The 19,940-nt window shown below is 44.6% G+C and overlaps 1 protein-coding gene across 8 annotated transcripts in view; it reads right to left on the bottom strand.

Moving 5' to 3' along the window:
- Window positions 1-19,940, bottom strand: part of Epc1 (enhancer of polycomb 1) — a 94,355-nt gene that overhangs the window by 2,391 nt on the left and 72,024 nt on the right. For 5 of the 8 annotated variants that reach the window (XM_042277929.2, XM_042277927.2, XM_076572416.1 and 2 more), the window contains exons 3-13: window positions 16,055-16,200; window positions 15,046-15,252; window positions 14,354-14,502; window positions 13,037-13,196; window positions 11,649-11,825; window positions 11,460-11,549; window positions 11,232-11,380; window positions 10,088-10,440; window positions 2,291-2,412; window positions 1,247-1,388; window positions 774-1,137 (exon numbers count right to left, since the gene is read on the bottom strand). In XM_042277929.2, coding sequence (XP_042133863.2) covers window positions 774-1,137; window positions 1,247-1,388; window positions 2,291-2,412; window positions 10,088-10,440; window positions 11,232-11,380; window positions 11,460-11,549; window positions 11,649-11,825; window positions 13,037-13,196; window positions 14,354-14,502; window positions 15,046-15,252; window positions 16,055-16,200 — 2,059 coding nt within the window. Of the gene's footprint in view, window positions 1-773; window positions 1,138-1,246; window positions 1,389-2,142; window positions 2,212-2,290; window positions 2,413-3,033; window positions 3,145-10,087; window positions 10,441-11,231; window positions 11,381-11,459; window positions 11,550-11,648; window positions 11,826-13,036; window positions 13,197-14,353; window positions 14,503-15,045; window positions 15,253-16,054; window positions 16,201-19,940 lie in introns of all 8 variants that reach the window. The other 3 variants (XR_013051427.1, XM_076572419.1, XM_042277928.2) reach the window with 3 other exon arrangements.

The raw sequence follows: 19,940 nt of genomic DNA, 5'->3' as shown, positions 1-19,940 counted from the left end.
ACCCATGGGGCCATCTCCCGCCTTCAACCCCAAACAAAAATGACTAAGATTCATGTCAGCACTTTAAATCTGGGTCCTAACGAACCTCACCAAGTGAGGCAGATGCAGGACTAGTAACCAGAGGTTACTAGTAATCTAGAGGTATCCCTGGAAAGTCCACTGACCTCCAGGAATTTGTTTCCTGCTTTTCAATAGAGACAGGATCGGAGAAGTCCCACATACTATAAATGTTCCCATGTGTGTACAATTCCACAGCAATGGAAGTCATGATGGCTGGTGGTGGGGAAGAGTGGAACCACAGTCGGATGGTCAGCCACGAGTGGCCCAACAATACAGCTGGTACTGAGCGGACAGGGATTGTGGTGTGCAAAGTAAAGGCTCCCAATGGGCTGCGACAAAACTGCTCTCGCTCTTGGCTGAAGTCTTTTTTTTTTTAAAGATTTATTTATTTATTATGTCTACAGTGTTTTGCCTGCAGGCCAGAAGAGGGCACCAGATCTCATTACAGATGGTTGTGAGCCACCCTATGGGTGCTGGGAATTGAACTCAGGACCTCTGGAAGAGCACTGGCTGAAGCTGCTGGTGTGATCTGCTCTCCTCCTGCCACTCCTTTCCTCCTAAGCTCCCTGAGACCCTAGGAAAACCGAGTACTTGTTAACCACTGGCATTTCCCCGCCTTTAATCCCAGCACTCTGTGAGTTCGAGGCCAGCCTGGTCTGCAGAGCGAGATCCAGGACAGGCACCAACATTTTAAGCTTAGAATAACCACTCACCTTGGAACGGAATCGACAGAGGACGAGGAGGGGACCTTGGAAACTTGACAGTTTGCCGCGGCAGCCAGCTTTAAGGCAGATGACGGAACAGCACTTAAAGTCCTAGGTATATGTCGTGCGTTTATTGGGGCGATAGAGTTTACAGTGGGGACCGATGAAGGTACAGTTAATCGAATGTTGTTCCCAAACAGAACCTGAGTTGTCGCAGAATTGGCAGCAGTTACTTGATGACTCAGTGCACTGTGGGAACCTGAAGTCTGTGTAAGATTTGAAGGCTGTAACAAAGCTGGACCTGCTGTCGACGGACTCGTGTGTACAAGCGCTGTCGGTGTAGTGCCGCTGAGGTGTAAGCCCTTGTATACTCCTGGGGAGGGAAAGAAAGCAGGTCAACACCGCACTGGGTGGCTGTATCACGACGTGTACAAATATGCATGCGTGTAAACACGAGGCCATGCAGATGTCTTTATCCTCACCTGAGGCTGGAAGGACGCCATTCACCCCAATCCCAAGCACCACATCATCCTTCATCTTGAATCCCATCAGCTGTTCTGACGTCATCAAAGCAGAAGCAGCAAATTGCGCACTAGCAGAATCCAGAGTCTTAGAGACAAAACCCTGGAAGGAAAACACAAGGCCAGCCGTCAATGTAACGGCTTCCACCAGCATACAGACACACAGGTGCACCAGAGTCAGCTTCAACAGCACTGAAAGCTGGCTGCCAGGAAACCTTAGTCTCTTCTCAGAGACAGAAAAGTTCCCCGTCTAAAGGTTTATACATTTTCATCTTCCTATAAGATAATATAGCGTACATAAGACAATTATCAAAAAAAAAAATAATGCCTTTAGTACAGATTGCGATAACAGCAAGAAGTTCCAACTGAGTGGTTAGAAATATTTCTCGAACAGTCAAATATATAAGGCAAATATGTAAGCTTCCATGTAACCTCTATTCACCTGTTCTCTACTTCCCTCCCTCCCCACCCTCACTGCTCAGACCCAACCACCACACAACCAAAGACATCTCTGAACTAGTAAGACAATCATCCCTTAATAAAAAAGATATAATTTAAGAATTAAAAGGCCTCTTGTGAAATTCCCTTTAAGACGCTTACAAGACTCAATTCTCAGCCTTTCAGCCCCAAATCTATCTATACAGCAAATATTTCCCCCTGCTTTAAGAGTCGTTTTAAAGAGCAGAACAGGTTTGGGTTTAATTCTGAACCTGGAGAGTGAGCTGCACAGGGGCTCTGGGCTGTGGAGAGCGCCATTGCAGACACAGGTCAGGCCGCAGCAGCTTTACAGCTAAGGGAACTATGTTCTTATGTTACTCTGTACAATAGGCAGCAGAAGGAACCGCTTCCATACTCACCTGGAATGTTCTTTCTAAACCCTGTATATTCAGGCCAAAGCCACTTTTCTGCTGGTTAGATGCAAGGTTCTATGACAACACTTGGTAATTAGAGATGAACTCTGGCGGGAAACAATGAGGATGATCATAAGACACACAAGTCCCTCACCTGTGGCGCGGCGGTGGAGGAGGAATTACTATTTGCTTGCTGTTGCTGAGTTTGTGCAAGCTGCTGCTGCTGCATGAGCGCCAGTTGCTGCTGGTGTTGCTGGTATTGTTCGGCTGTAAATGCTTAACAGAAAACAAGGAGACGATTCACAAAAATGCACACACACTGAGGACACCTTACAACACTAAAAAAAAATATCCAGCATCAGAAAAGGATGGTTTTGTGCAAAACTGAAGCATTTGGGTAGATATGATCCTGCTAGAGATCACTTCTAGGTGGAAACCCCAGCTTTTTCTGCCACATTTAACAAAAGTGGCTTCAATTTAAAGAAAAAAAGAGAGTGAAGCTTCCCGAATTAAATACAGGAAACTCTTGCTTTTCTAAGCTGTGACCCTTGTGCTGGACAGTGTATAAAGTGCTCTTGTGTTCCCAGTCCACAGGCTTGGAGATGCACTTTGTGCTGAGCATGAGGTGAAACCTGGTGACCACCATTGCGCTCCTACTTTATCCAGACTGCCATGCCAAGGCGCCCAGGCCTTCCCCAGAGCGCTGTGTGCAAACACTAATGTCCACATAGCTTCTTATTTTAGTCATTACAAAGGTTTCCTCTAAATAAAAGGTAAATCAGATAGCTTATTACTTTAAAAAAACAAAAACAAAAACAACTAATCTTTTAAGTTCAACAGGAAGAAAAGGAGTTTCCAATGTTAAGTTAATGACTTTTCCCCACCCAATTAACCCACCTGGACAAAATCCAGTCAATAAGAACGGAGTTATGCTGATTACTGTACAGAGTGATGACTGAGGAAAGACACTGTGTTATGCTACTATGTGTGTCTATGGAGAGCTCAGTTCTAAAAAAGACAAACAAAAAAATGTTCATTTATTACCCCAAAAAGTGTGTGCAGTTTTAAAAAGGAAACCTGTTTCTTTATTCTTTTCCTTTTGCCAGTTTAAAAAAAAAAGGGGGGGGGGAGGAAAGCACATAACACCAGAACTACCTGACTGCAAGGACTTCTTTAAAGAAACCTTTCCTGTCTGAGTAGAAGTTATTTTAAGGAAAAAAAATAAAAAGTTTAGCACGTATCCCCCAGGTACCAGGGCACCCACTGATTACCCAAAGCTCCTCGAGCTCAAGCTAGTTTTCAAACATACCCACCCGATTTGCTTGCTACAAAGTCTTTTAGCTGGAATATCAGCCCACCCAATCAAGTTTTCTCGTTTTCACCTAACCTCCAGGATCCGGTTTCTGCCTGATACCACTAGACAACAGCCAGTATGCCCACCACACATGGAATGGACTGGGAAGGACCTAGAAGCCAAGGGCCGTACAACTATTAGCACCTATACACGGTCTTCTAAATTCATGGGCCACATGGGCAAAAAAAGTACCTTCTCACTGGAAAAATGCTCCCATTGATCCTCTTCTTCTGTGTGTTACAGCTCCATTGAACTGGTCTCTGACTTGTAAGTTTTTTCCTACTGTTTGTAATCTACACATCAAGCTCTATGAGAGACTTACTGATACTAGGACATAAGTAATTCCTGTCATGCACACATCAACACTTAATAAAAGTGACTGGGTCTAAACCATGAACGCTGTCTGGAGTAAAGGTTCACAGTTAACGTAACTATTTTCTATAAGACTGTTTAAACCTTAAGATACTTAATTTATTAGATATTTTTTACCAGTGTGTTTGAAAGTTACTTTAACTTCCTAAAAGCAAATGTGTTGCCTCAGCCTTTACTTTTCCAATAGGGAATATTTAGTAATTAAAATAAAAATATTTCTAGAAGGATCAGGTCATTACACACTTAGAAACATCATAATTCAGCATTCACTCAAGACCTCTGGTATGAGTGAAAGCAAACAGAAATGCTCATAAATAACAATGCCTTTTCCCTGCAAAATTCTTCTGTGTATCTTTGATATTTGTGTTTTAGTTAAGCATTTAGTGGTAATTAACTGGAAATCAACTTTGAATGAACTTCCAAATACTTTTGCCCTAGTTAAATCAAGCTCACCCCAGTTTCTGGGGGTGTGTCAATCTCATCCTAACATCTGTCTCCTGGCGATGCAGATGCAGAGATAAAGACACAATACTTAACCCACAGCCAGCCAACTCCCAATCTGAGATGGCTATTTCTTTTGGTTTTTCAAGATAGGGTTCCTCTGCATAGCTTTGGAGCCTTTCCTGGAACTCACTCTGTAGCCCAGGCTGGCCTTGAACTCACAGAGATCCACCTGCCTCTGTCTCCTGATTGCTGGGATTAAAGGTGTGTGCCACCATCACTAGGCTGAAATAGCTGTTTTTTGATGAAGCTATTCTGTCTGGAGTCTAGGTGTAAAATCTGGCCTGGATGTTTCTGGTAAGTGATCTGTAATTAACAGAGCAACAAACAGGCTGGCAGTGAGACGATAAAAGCCTCTCACAAACAGCAGCTCAAGAGCATGCCGCCCCTTGTGGTTCAGCATCTTCATTTAAACGTGACAAGGATGAACTGCCAAAGTCCTCTTAGCTCCCTCTCAGAAATAAAATTAAGGATGTGAATTTGTACAAAGGTAAGGTAGTGAATGTGCATAATTAAAACGTGAACTGGATTTTATATTCCTATTTATCACAGAGTTGTAGAAGCACTCAAGGTCACTGGTCCGTTCTAACTCCAAGGTCTAATCAAATGCTCCACGGAGTAAAGCGAACGTGTGGCTGCTTTCTGAAACTTCGACTATGAACCAGGCATCAAGGCAGGAAGTTTCCAGGTTTACATCTACTTCAGATAAAGCGCAGCAGTCAAGTCTAAGAAACGACAGGCACAGGCAACCAAGCAAATCTAGACGGCTTTGCAGAACCAAAAGGGTTGTGGTCAGGTGAGGGTGTTGGACCCTAACTTCCTCCTATAACCTCACACTGGAGATGAAGACTGAGGTCCTGGAGTCACAAAGCGGATGAAAACACACACACACACACACACACACACACACACACACACACACACACACCACCACCACCACCACCACCAGTGGGTGAGACTTCAAACTTAAAACAGAGAAAAACAGCTTTAGATTTGGAATTCACAAGCTATAATAAAAACCTTAGATATTCATCTGTATGAGCAAAATGCTTAAGAAAAAAGAATCCGTACACGCAGGGTCCCTAACCAGCAAGAATGTTTGTGGAATAAATGTAGAAGTTAAGCCCCGGGGCGGGGTGGGGGGTGGAGTGGGACTGCGATCTCTGGGGGACAGTGTGACAGGGAGAGTGCACACACCTAGCACACTGCCGTAAGAAAACACAAGTCTGAACTCGAGGAGGCTGCTTTTGGCACGATGTATGGATAAGCTTCTAAGCAAGCTCCTTCAGTGTGGAATAACTTGATCGGTTCTATTTCCCCCTCATCAGAAATACTCAAGCAGATGTCAGAAACCACCCTCTTTCTTTCCCTTTGCTGGTTTTTCCAGAGAGGGTTTCTCTGTGTAACAGCTCTGGCTGTCCTGGAACTCGCTCTGTAGACCAGGCTGGCCTCTAACTCATAGAGCTCAGTGCTGGGATGAAAGGCATGTGCCACCACCACCACCGCCCAGTGCCTGGATCCGTCTAAGTTACAGGCACACACCCCTGTAGCGTCAGCAATCTAACTGAGGTGCTTAAGGGGGTGTGGGGTGTGGTGTGAGGGATACCAGAAAGAAATGAGTCATTTCAAAATGGAGTCTGGGTTATTTAAAGGCATTTATACTTCATTAAAAAAACACACAAAAGCCACAAATCTGTTTTAAAACATATCCTCGAGTCAGCAACTTCTGATTCTAACAGGCCTAAAAAAAAAAAGGTGATTAAAACAAAAGTTGGGGATATGGCTTAGTGGTAGAGCACTTGCCTAGCATGCAGGAGACCCTAGATTCAATTCCCAGCCCCACAAAAACAAACAAACAAACAAGCAAAATAGCTCTGAAGTGAAATGACTCTAATTAGTAGGATCCCTGCATGAAGGAGCTGAAATCAGTGGGGTTCCCAAGCTTTTAACCACCTGAAAAACCCAACTTGTAAACAAGGTGTGCTGCAATCCAGTCGGTGGCCAGCTGAGTCAGAGCTGAGCTCACCGGCTATGGATGGCTCCAATGTGAGCGGCATTTCCCTAGCCCTGTGCTAATCTGGGGGTGCCGTGCCTGCCTGTGCACCATCTACACACACACATGCACTGTGTGCCGAACTCACAGGGCACCTCATGCAGATGCCAAGTGAGAAGTCCATCGTCCAGAAAAGATTCTGGATTAGCAAGCCTTCAACAAAGCGCAGGGTCCGGGAGACTTCCAAATGTAACAACAATCAGTGCACAAGACTATAGTCCTTCCCACACACAGATTAAGTCAAATATACTAATTCTATGCACAGAACATGTCACTTACAGAAACAAAGCGGATTTTTACAGATGGTGTGAGTCTAGGCAAACAACTTACAATGATGCTAAATTTCATTGGGAACTAGAATTTTAAGGCATCACTGCAGTAGGAGTTTTAGTCTTTCTGAAACATCCACCCACGCATCCATTTCCTTCCGTGTGTGTGTGTGTGTGTGTGTGTGTGTGTGTGTGTGTGTGTGTGTGTTGCTCTCTCTATGAGAGAGACAGAGTGTGCAAGTGCACCAGGAGGACAAAGGACAACTCGTGGGAGGTGACTCTCTCCTTCCACTATGTGGGTACTGGGGATAGAACTCAGGACAGCAGGCTTGGCAGCAAGCAGCCTTTACCCACTGAGCCATGTTGCCAGCCCCTGAAATAGAGTCTTGTCTAATTATGGTAATTTGATATCCCTTCAACTTCAAGTGCACAAAATGAATGCTTAACTACTGAGCAAACACTGAATTTGAAAAGGTGCTATTATAGATTAAAAGGCCTAGAAAACTATTTGGTAACAGTCCAAATTACAGATTAACTAATGATTATTAAGAAGAAATAATTTATCCCTAAGTAGATCTAGCCCTAGAAATTCTAAATCCCTATCAGCAGGTCTCTCCAAGATCCTCATTCTGTTACAAAGGGGATGCAGCTGCAGAGACGGCTCAGGGGTTAAGAGCACTGGCTGCCCTTCCAGAGGACCTGAGTTTAATTCCCAGCATCCACATGGTGGCTCACAGCCATCTGTAGTGAGATCTGGTGCCCTCTTCTGACCTGCAGGCAGAACACTGTATATAAAATAAATAAATAAATAAATAAATAAATAAATAAATAAATAAATAAATAAATATTTTTTTTTAAAAAAAGTGTGTGTGTGTGTGTGTGTGTGTGTGTGTGTGTGTGTGTGTGTGTGTGTGTATACAGGATTCACCAACACCTCCACAGAGGCTACCCAACATCAGACATGTCCTGTTGGGGACACCCTCTGTGGTACACAGTCTGTGAAATGGCCGAGACTGGGAAGCAAGCAACGTGGATCCCAAGCAGCGGGAACAAGCTACACAACCAGGCACTCTTCAAGGAAATGAGTGGACTCCTGGCACCTTCCTTCAGAATTTCCTTTTCGAAAATGAGTGTTTAAGAACTCACTAGTAACGACTCAGGGAAGGAGCCTGGCGGGTGCTGTTTGTGTAGAGCAATTTTAGTTATCTGGATCAGTAACTGAATGATCCAATAATGGTTACATTTTAAGCCATCATTCGGCCTCCCCAGCAGGGCAGGGCAGCGTGTTAACGGACTCCCATCTGCCCCGATGGTTTAAGTCAGCACAGGTAAGCTCAGCTTGGCAATGCTTTCAGAGAGGACGTGGCTAGAGACTGAAACATCTTGGTATAGCCAGTGATTCCTCTGGCATTGTCCAAATCATGGCTTCTTTGGTACCAAGTGTGGTTTAACATCTAGGGGTCATGGTGTAAAGGAAAATTATTTTTAAAACCACAAGTATGATGGAGTGAGATGATTGGCCTATGAGGCAATATCAAATGAGACTCTCGTCCGACCCAGGCTGCCTCTGGAGAGTGCTTTCTTAGAGGAGAATGTGCTTCGGCTTCTGTGTTACACGTCCATAGCTAGGTTTTCTTTTCTGTCCCCGAGGACTGTCAGCTGAACTCACCTATGTTTAATGCACACATGACATAATTTACAGAGCCACAGAGAGAGCTTCAAGATCTCACAAATATTCACAAGCATGAAAGCAGAGTGTCACTGTGTAGTCTGTTGGCATTTATTCTCTAAGTATATATGAAAATAAATACAGCATTTTGAAAAGCCCCATTGTCAAAAATAGTGATTAAGGTACAAAATTACATGATTATCAAGGGTCTTTTTCCAGCTAACTTTTGCTAATGTTTACCTTTTAATGACATTTGAGAAACACACAGGAAACTTCGCAACAGACACCAACATGGTTACGTAAGTAATGTGCCAGCAAACTACCTCACATAAAATAATCCTAATGGAATCTGGAGGTCTGTTCCATGTTTCAATGTCTACACCATAGGGGGTGACATGATGTGGATTGATGGAAAATGGCTATTTTCTCTATAAGGTCTCCAAACCTTTTCTACATCTTAAAAACTATTCTTGAGTAACTATTACAAGTTCACACTTTAAACTTGCCACACTTGTGCTTATCTAAGCCTCCATACTGAACAGCTCTCCAGCCTGACGTTAAGGACTACACAGGACAGAAGAAGTCACCAAAACTAATGCAATTATAATCAGTTAAATCCCAGAAACAGATTTTCCAATTCTCAAGTTTAGACAGTTCATAGAATTGTAACTAATGAGTAGATTAGTTTATGAAGCATTTTCTGAAGGCTTCTGAAGATGACAGTGAATTCTCATCCTTAGAAAGCACTTTAATTGTACCTAAATAGGTAATTAGGGAAGCAATCCTTTAAAAAAAAATCTATATTAAAATTAATCTAGAAGAGCTTTAACAATGTAATTTAAAAATATTTTAAACATTAGTCAGCCATGGTGGCACATGTCTTTAACCCGGTACTCAGGAGATAGAGCCAAGAACCTCTGTGAGTTCAAGGCCAGCCTGGTCTACAAAGTGAGTTCCAGGACAGCCAGAGCTACATAGTGAGACCCTGCCTCAAAATCACAAGTAAATAAATACTTACTCACTTATTGTATTGATATACTTGGGTGTGTACATGCACACATGTATGCAGGCTAGAAGACAGCCTGAATGGGTTCTTTCCTTCTACTGGGTGGGTCCTGGGGACTGAACTCAGGTTGTCAGGCTTGGTGCTGAGCACCTTTACCGGCTGAGCCGTCTTGATAGTGAACTTCTATAATTTATACAACTTAATGTAGACTCAAATGATTCAAAAAAGAAAGCCAAGAGTATTGTAGTATTTTCAGTATTTTAGTCTCATCGCACCAAAGTAGGTATTATCAAAAATGTTCCTAAAGAATTAAAATTCAGTTTCTCTCGCATGTATTCTAAATGACTCTGTCAGTACATGTTATGTGTAACTACTGACTCTACATTTAAGCAGACCAGATGAGCTAGGTGTTCAAGTACGTACCCCAAACAACTTGGGGGGGGGGGAAGCCTTTTATTTTCTTAGTACTTAAATTTACGAGTCTTGCGGTTCATGGGCTGCCTCACGGTAACAAATGAAACATGAAATACATAGCAACACACCATCTCTTTGTGGTTGTGGTTAAGGAAGGATACATGCACACAAACAACAGCACGCAGCAACAACACTAGCGAGCAGAGGTCGAAGAAATCCTTCAGGTGTCTAACCGTGGCTGTCACAGACCACATCCTCAACAAGATGGACGACCCCACCCTGCTACGGCGATGGGTGCCACAAAGGAACGTACCACAGTGTGCGGGGCCACTGCTGCTTTTACTCTGCGTGGAGGTACTGCCCGTGTGGGTCCCAGGCTGCGCGGCTCCTGTCCGAGTTATACTCCTATGTAATTTCCTACTGGAGAGTTCATCACTGTCACTGTCATGTAGGGATGATGTCCGAGGCCTAAAGTGCCGCCATCTACATGATTTGATATCGACTAGTATCTGACTGAGGTCTTTCGAGGAAGATCTGTCCGAGGTATTGGTTTCTGAGGTATTGGCAAACTGATTGACTGGAGAAGGTTGTGGTGAGGAAAGCATGTCCAAATCCAGGTGGTGAAACATACTGTCATAGTCTGAATGCGCTCTGTCCAGCAGGACCCTGCACAAGGAGCAGACGTCAGAGATTACATCAAAGAGGTTTTTTTTTTTCTCTTTCCCGAAAGTCCCAAAGCTGAATAAAAGTATACTGCATATTTAAAAGCCAAAGTTCATCACTGTAGTATCTGGCTCTTTATACAGTGGGTGTGCATGGCACAGGGCACAGGGCACAGGGCACACGCAGAGGTCAGAGGACAGTTTTCAAGAGTTGGTTCTCTCCTTCCACCGTGTGGGTCCTGGGGATTGAACTCAGGCTGTCATCTTGGTGGCAAATGCCTCTTTCCACTGAGCCATCTTGCTGGCTCTGGGTCTTTGGCCTCAATCTCAGTGCTGGATAAGAGCTTCCTGTGCTGTGCCGCTCTCTCTCCATCACTGTATGCATGAGGGGATTCTACTCCAGACCCCAGAACCGAATCCTGACCAAGTGAGCCACGAGCACAAGAGGCAACCACTGCAGTAGTTAACGTCTACTCTCCCCCAGAATTCAGTGACTTTGTTTGTGGTTTCCTGAACCAAATCCTGAGTGTGTAAACACAATTTACACTTGTCCTTCCTTAGGATTTTATCCTGTGGTAACTTAGTTTAGACGTTAAGAAGTTTGGGGAGAAAGGAGCCTACAGGGGTCCATTAGAACTATGCAGTGGGGGGGCTGGTGGGAGGAGGGGGCACATGCAGACAAACCGGGTAAGCAGTGAGCTGGAGCCGCTAGTCTGTTCTCAAGGAGGGCCTCAGTTTAAACTCGGATTTCAGTGTCTAAAAGCATTCGATGCAAGGAAAGCAGACGCGCATTACCTTCCACCGCGCCCAACCCGTCTTCGTGCAAATCCGAGACACCTCTGGGGTACGGTGAGAGTTGTTAAGCAGTATCTATAGCGAACATCCCCCAATCCTCCATCTTTAGGGCTAGTCCAGGGCCAATTGCCAGTTTGGTCTAAATGAGGCTTAAAAAAAAAATCCAAATTATTGTATTCTGTCAGTTGATCTGAGGCCTGCTCTTTACAAACAAAGGCGGACACTTACAGCGTAGTACTGACAGCCAGCTTTCCTACGGAAAGCAAAGGGGCCGTCAGGGTCATTCTCTTCCTCAGCTTCCGAAGAGCCAGACAAAACCTTGAAAAAAAGCAGTGAGAGGTCAGACCTGTGGGCTCCTGCGCTCCTCCTCCTCCTCCTCCTCCTCCTCCGCAGGCAGAGAACTGGTCTTCTGTTTACCTGGGACAGAGGCTCTTCGTCTGAGCTGGGGAAGTCGTACTGGTTTAAGTCTTTAGCACTGAACACGGGCAGTGCAGCAGGGCTCGGCTGCTGAGGCGCGGCGGCCGACGACGGCGGTAAGACTTTGGGCTTCTTCTCATATTTGCGCTTGGGTCGAGTAAGGTCGGCTTTCTCCTGCTGCAACACAGACACAAATCAGTTACACACCAGAAGCCATGTCCACAGCCTGCAGCTTCTGTTAACACTTCTAGTTAATTATTAGCTGGGGAGTAAACTGCTCACACTTAAAAAAGGCCCCAGTTTCCTCCCTGGCAGTCCCCGCAACCCTCAGAGGTTCATTCTGTTTTCGAATAATCTACATTTTCTCCATTCAAAACAAACATGCTTCGCCGGGCGTTGGTGGCACACGCCTTTAATCCCAGCACTCGGGAGGCAGAGCCAGGCGGATCTCTGTGAGTTCGAGGCCAGCCTGGGCTACCAAGTGAGCTCCAGGAAAGGCGCAAAGCTACACAGAGAAACCCTGTCTCGAAAAACCAAAAAAAAAAAACCAAAAAACAAAAAACAAACCAAACAAATATGCTTCAAAGGCTTTTAAAATGTACGCCATGTGTATGTGCAGGCGCCTGGGAAGGCCAGAGACCATCAAGTCCCCTGGAGCTGGAATTAGAGCTATACACCATCCCATGTGGCGCTGGTCCTCTGCAAGAGCAGTGTGTGCTCTTACTACGGAGCCAACTCCAGCCCAACAACAACGACATTTAAATGAAAATCGAAAAATCTGTTCTAGGTAAAAGAACTATTCCATTAATTACCCTGTCTTTTTTCCCCCGTTTTTTCAAGACAGGGTTCTCTGTGTAGGCCTGGCTGTCCTGGAACTCACTCTGTGACCAGGGTGGCCTCAAACTCACAGAGATCCACCTGCCTCTGTTTTCCGAGTGCTGGGATTAAAGGAGTGTGCCCCCCCCCCCAAGCTGACGCACGTTTTTCAAAAAGGCACACTGACTGTCATCTTTTATTTCCCCTTCACCAATTTTATTCCTCACAAATTGTGAATTATCTGGTTAAGTATTAACTTGTCCAAACACTTCCCCTTCGACACCACTACCCGTGTCACCGACTGTTAAAAGGTCCCTTGGTCGGCTCTTTCCTTCACTCACACTGCCAGGGAGGCTTCCTGCTCTCCCCAAGCCTCGGCCCCGTGAATCACGTCGACCCTTCACGGCCCCTAGCAGCGACCCTCCTCTATCAGACCTCGTCTCTCGAGGAAGAAAGAGAAGCGGGAACGAAACTGGCACGCGAGCTGGTTTCCTTCCAGCGGACAGCACACCTTGCGGTAGAATTACTTATTTCTCCTCCTTATGGATGCTACTGTCACCAAGCCTAATCACCTTATGAACTTTGAACTCCTTCACATCCGTGACTTCCTGGTGTTTGAACTGACTGCTGTTAGTGACAGGGATGATGGGGATGGCGTAAGTAGGCTTCACTGGCTGTCTCTGGGCCATGACCTCAGACATGATCTCTCCACTGTAGTCACCTAAATTATACCTGAAACGACAGAGAGGAGACTTTAAGCTGTATATAGAGTACAGTGAAATTACTCCATAAACACTGAAATGGTCTACAAGTCAGACTAATCCAATATCCACCTTCCCAGTTACCTGGCGTGCCCGCTGCAGGTAGGGTAAACCACTTAAGAGCTTTTGTTCTGAGACATGAATCCTGGGCTGGTATGTACTCAATGGTGACTTTGAATGCATATGGGTGGTTTGTCTGCATGTATGTCTGTGTACCAAGTGTGTACCTTGCCCATGGAGCCAGAGAGGATACTGGGTCCCTGGGAACTAAATTTACAGAAGGTTGTGAGCTGTCACGTAGATGCTGGGAATCAAACCCAGGTCCTCTGCAAGAGCAGCCAGTGCTCGACCTTTGAGCCTCTAAAGTCCTGACTTTGAACTCTGGATCCTCCTGTCTCTACCACCTCCTGCAGGCCAAGAGCCATCATACCTGGATCGTCTGGTGCTGGGGCTCAAACCCAGAGTTTCCTGCCTGCCAGGCAAGCACTCTACGGATGGCGTTACATCCAGAGCCCTGTAGCCTTGTCTTGGGGACTGAGGGGGAAGTCCTAAGGCTGTGAAGCCCCAAGTCCTGCCAAGGAACCTCCTGCTAATTAGGGCTGTCTGTGCTACAAAAGTATTTTTTTCTGAAAGAATCACAAGAAATTTAAGTGATATTTTTGGGGTGGGGGGAGGAGGAACTGAGAAGCAGGACCCTGAGACCTGGGCTTTTACTGTTTACCTCACCAAGTGGTCATCTGAGTATTAAAATTTATGCATATCTGGTGCTTAATTGCAACATGCTTGACTACAGTGTGCGAGGTCCTGGGTTTCATCTCTAGTACTAAAAATCTCCCATTAACCCACAAAACACCCCAAACAAACAACCAGCATTCAACAGCACACTCTCACTCTGCCTCACACAGCCACAGAAACAACTCAAAAGAACAAAAGAATTTCTCAATAGAAACACCCGATCATTGTTTGTGAAGCCAATCACTTTGAGAAAACAAGACAGAATTGTGACTAAAGTCTCAGAGTTTGCATCACAGCCTCTGTTACTTAAGGAAAGCATTCCCGTAATTACAGCACTTAGAAACACACGCACTGTGAGTGCCCTCAGTCCTAACACACGAGCACGAGCGTCACCTCTTTTCCATGATCTCCAGTGTCAGGTGCAGCAGCTCCCGCTTGCTCTTCTCTCTCCTCTTGATCATCTCCAGGATAGTCACAGCCCGGCTCAGATCCCGACGCAGCTTAAGCATCTTTTCATATGAGGCTTCATCATTTTTGCGGTTCTGGAAAGATAAAGCTGCTTCCTTAACCTCAAGAAGCACTTCTAAGCAGCTGCACATAGAATGTGTGCGTTTGCAGGTTACAGTTTAAAGACACAGGAGGGAGGGGAACACAGAACAGCAAGACAGCAAGTCTGTACAGGTTTTTTTTTTTTTTTTTTTTTTTTTTGTGAGCCAATATTAATATGTATTACTAAGAGCCCTATAAAAACTAAAGGTCAACTTATTTCAATATTTTCCAGTGTAATTAAAAAAATGAAAAAAAAAAAAACAGTGCTTGCTTTGGCAGCACATACACTAAAATTGGAATGATTAAAAAAAACGATTGTGTGTGTGTGTGTGTGTGTGTGCGCACACACACGTGCCCACAGGTCAGAAGGGGAGTCCTGGATGTTGGAGAGCTGTCTGATATGGGGACAGGAAACGAGTGCTCTGAACCACTGGACAGCCCCTCTTGTAGACTTTCAAGGGCTGTCACATGAAGGCACAGATTAGGGCACAAAGTCCCGTATCAATACCTACACTTCTTCTTCAAAAGGCACTTACTTTTCGAGTTTGCATCTTCTCAGTCCGCCTTCTAAAAGCCACATAAGGGTCATTTGTGCTGGAGCCATCTCGCTTTTCTTGTTTGACCGATGGGATGAGTGATGGCCCTCGACAGTTTTTCCTCTTTTTAATCCAGTATTCATAAACTTCTCTAATTAACTCATCATCTTCTTTTAGCAGTAGTTTGGCTTCCTGCAGACTGACTGGCTAAATGTAAAACCATTACGTCACTTTCAAAAAACACACATGCAAGGACTCAAAACCATCTATTACTGCTTCATTAAACGACAACAATCAAGCCAACAACAGTACTGACAGCATGTTTTCTTAAACAGGTCTCAGGTATCCCAGGCTAGCCTTGAACTTGTAGAGGATGACCTTGAACTTCTGATCCTCCCACCACCTTCTAAGTGCTGGAATCAAGACAGGTGCACACCACTACAGGTGATTTACTGGTGCCGGGGAGCAAACCCAACATGCATGCTAGGCAGGTATTGTACTAAGGGAGCCCCATCTCCAGCGATCTCCTATCAAATTCCACAGGTCACGGCTGGCTGTATTTCATGACTTTAGGACTTGATATTAGTCACTTTCTACTTGTTCACCAAATACACAAATGGCAGTTGAAGACTTTTCTGCTTGTTTTTGTTTTGGAGACAGGGTCTTACAATGTAGCCTTGGCTAACTTGGAACTTAAAATGTAGAGCAGCCTGGCCTTTAACTCACTGAGATCCATGCACCTGCTTCTGTGGTCAAAGGCACTGGGATTAAAAGTATGTATCACCACATCCCTTCCAGTTTATTATTTTTATCTTTACATATAGCTGGGGGTGACTGAGGCATGAAAAACTTAAATATATTGCTCAAAATTATACAGGTTAAGACTAGGCAGATGCAAATTCATGCCTTGAGTTCCGGAGTCTGTTGGCTCAGCCCGCCTTAATACTGCATGGTTTCACATAATACAGGCATTTATATGTAACACACACATACAGAAATGAAGTTGTACCTGCTGACCACTGCCTTTTTCTAGACGGTCAATCATCTCCTCAAACTGCAATGGACAGATGTCCATTTTCTTCTTCAGTTTATTCACAAACACTTCATCTTCAGAATCCAGATCGTAGTCAGGCTGCTCGGCGTCCAGACTAAAAGCTGACAGAGGAACCATAAGCAATCATTTACTGAGTGACTCCACCGGTTGAGGCTGCACAGATGCTGCATAAAGCAAGGCCTGGGCTCCTAAAGAATGAAGGCTTCTAGGCTCTGTCTTCAGAGTCACACACATTTTAGGCTCTGTCTTCAGAGTCACACACATTCTAGGCTCTGTCTTCAGAGTCACACACATTCGAGGCTCTGTCTTCAGAGTCACACACATTCTAGGCTTATTTCCTACTATGTCTTCAACACTGAAAGCCAAAGACAAACTGAATGTAGATAAAAGCTATAAAAAAGAACAAACAGGACGCCCCGTCCACACTTTACATGGGATTTTTTTTCGAGATTATTTAAGTCCTATTTTATAAATCATTTAGCTATTATTCCAAAAGACTAAGGAGGCTACAACTCGCAGTGGTGACAGCTCCCACGGTACAAGTCTAGAGAATGACCACCACCTTGCCAGACACAAATGCCTTGCTGCTTATGTACGCTGTCAAGAATCGCCACTCTACAGCATCCAAAGGCATTCAATGGCTTACAGACACCAAGGGAGGATGATATTAAGGAAAACTAAACAGCTTGACATCCAAGCATCTATTTTCTCTTTCCTTTGGGTTATTACTTTCAACTCCGCAATCCAATGCCTAGGATGGTGAGGCCTTTTTTATTGATTGTTTTAACAGTCTCCCTAATGTCAGTATTTGATGACCCAGTAGTATATCAAGATTCCATCATACAGCATGCTAGAGTTTATGACTTCAGACCTTTGTAGCAGTCCTTTTTTAGCTACTAAGCAGGTAAATGCCAATGCAATCTTTTAAAAATCCAGCTTGGCCGGGTGGTGGTGGCGCACGCCTTTAATCCCAGCACTCGGGAGGCAGAGCCAGGCGGATCTCGGTGAGTTCGAGGCCAGCCTGGGCTACCAAGTGAGTCCCAGGAAAGGCGCAAAGCTACACAGAGAAACCCTGTCTCGAAAAACCAAAAAAAAAAAAAAAAAAAAAAAAAAAAAAAAAAAAATCCAGCTTGACATCAGTCCTTTAAAGTGCTTTGCCTATCACTCACCCAGGAAGTGGCTCCTGAGCTCTTCTGTTTCAGAAACTAAACCCTCAACAGAAGATATAGAACATTCTGTATAAATTAGAGGCATTTCAAGCAATCCTGAAAGCTTTTTTTCTTCCCCTGAGACAGTTTTTCTGTGTAGCCCTGGCTGTCCTTGAACTCAGAGATCTGCCCACTTCTGCCTCCTGAGTGCTGGGATTAAAAGTGTGCGCCACCACCGCCACCACCACCACCAAGTTCAATCCTACCTAAAATCCACCAAGTTCAATCCTACCTAAAATTTTATACACAGCTTTAAACCCCGCCCCAATCATGCCCTGTATTCGTCACTTTTGTACTATTTCCACTTCAGTTGTTAAGCGTGTTTGCCCCATGTAAGAAGAGACTGATCTTGTAGGGAGGCCCATGTCTTCCCTATGAACCTCCAAGTGTTCTGAGTAACTTCTTCTGTGCCACTGTCTGCAGACTCCACTGAGAAGCACTTCAGTGTTATGTAAATCTACTTACTTAGGAGGAAACCACCACAGCAATAACTAGTCATTTGTGAAATAAGGGGACACTCCCTGGGTGCCCAGAGAACTTTAGTAAGAAGTATCTGCAGAATTAAACACATTTCACTGTCTTTTCCATTGACTTACTAAACGTGGTGGGAGTGATATAGTGGATGTCTGGACTTACACAAGTCTCTCAGTGCTGGCTAGCACCTGTGTACGCCAGACTCTGCAGCCATTGGCTCTTCAACTGTTTTCCAACTGCCTGTCACTGCTCCACAAGCAGGCTTCTGGAGACCTTTGTATGCAGGGGCAGAGGCAGAGGCAGAGGCAGAAAGCATCTTTCTGCTTCTAACCAAATGATGTTTATCCCCTAGCCATTTTGGTTAAACTTCTACTAGTCAAGTAAAGTCTGAAATTCAGCCTCTGACAACATGAGCTGCATTCCAAGTGCTAAACACCCACACGTGCCTGGTGATAAGTGCAAAGCAAGGCCCTGGAACACGTTGTAGGTAGAGATGGAGACAGGCACAGAAATACTAGCTCGTGCATGCTTTCAGAATCTGGCCATAAAGACACAGTACCTGTTCTGGGAAGCAATGAAAACATGACGTTTGATTGTGTTTTAAAGTGTCTACTGGAGGAAAAACAACCTTTTACATTTCATTTATTTTTGTGTCTGTGTACTCTCGATGTCAGAGGACAACTTTTGGGTACTTCTTTCACCATGTGGGTCCTGGGGGGTCAAACAAAGGTCATGAGGCTTAGAGACAAGTACCCTAACTCAAAATGAGCTATCTTGATGGTCCATCACCCTTCTTTTTTAAAGACAGGGTTTCATTCTATAATTCACTATGCAGCCTCGGCTGACACTCTTTCTGCCTTTCCCTCCCCAATGCCAGGTATCAGGTATGAGCCATCACACTCAGGAGAAAGAGAGAAAAACAAAACCTCCTCGCACCCCCCCACCCCCCCATCCCTTCTTTTTTCTTGAAAGTCTAAATTTCTGCACATTGCAAAATAAAAACATTTTGGACTACTGAGTGCCTTTATCTGTATTTGTAAAGATGCTAGGTTTTCTCATCTTAGTTCCACATGTACCTGAAGCTATGCAGGCGATGTCACACATGCAGACACATTTGTTTTTTCTTTCCTTTTTTCTTTTTTGGTTTTTCAAGACAGGGTTTCTCTGTGTAGTTTTGGTGCCTGTTCTGGATCTCGCTCTGTAGACCAGGCTGGCCTTGAACTTACAGAGACCCGCCTGGCTCTGCCTCCCGAATGCTGGGATTAAAGGTGTGCGCCACCACCACCCGGCTAACAGGTCATTTTTTTTTTTTTAAATCTGATTTGTTCCTCTATCATAATTAGATTGCGTTCTTGACTAGAATAGAATAGAACTGTTTCAGTCCTCAAAATATCACATCTGGAGGCACACAATATTTACCTGTTCCTCATAACATAATTACAATTTTTATTACATGTACACACACACACAAACACACACACACACACACACACACACACACACACACACACACACACACACACACACACACACACCAGAGGACAACTTTCAGGAGTCAGTTCTCTCCTTTTGAAACTTGGCCCAGGGAATGAACTCAGCATGGTGGCATGTGCCTCTACCAGCTGAGCCCCTTCTTGGGCTCCATCTGGGAATTCTGATTTATCAAGTCAGGATGCTGCCCAATGTAGGGGAAGAGCTTGAAATATTCAGATATCCAACTCTCCAACCCTCAGGTTCAACACACACTAGCGATCCCTGTGATGTCACCTCGATCATGGGACCTCTCCATTGTGTCACAAGCTCTGGCATTTGGCTGGAAGCATGAGCTACTCATCACCTTCCTGAGTTTACCATCCCTCTCCCAGTGGTTTATAATTTATTACTGCACTTAGACAGTCCAGGGTCATCTTGTCCCTCCCCTGCTTAAGCCTGGGGTCAGACACTTTCCTAACGACACAGGTACTTGGTGTGCTTATTGCTATGGAATATTATTGCTTTTTGATCCCGTGGATCAGGAGAAAATTGAGCAAAACTATGTGAAATAGTTTAGAAGCATTAGAGAATGGAGCTGAAGACAGTAATGGTTTTAATGTTTCTTCTTGTAGAACTCTGACTAGAATTAAAGAGAAAATAATGTCTTTGTTCCTGAGCCAAGTCAA

Source organism: Peromyscus maniculatus, chromosome 5, assembly GCF_049852395.1.
Source record: "Peromyscus maniculatus bairdii isolate BWxNUB_F1_BW_parent chromosome 5, HU_Pman_BW_mat_3.1, whole genome shotgun sequence".
Classification (NCBI taxonomy): domain Eukaryota; kingdom Metazoa; phylum Chordata; class Mammalia; order Rodentia; family Cricetidae; genus Peromyscus; species Peromyscus maniculatus.
This window is presented reverse-complemented; position numbering and strand designations above follow the sequence as displayed.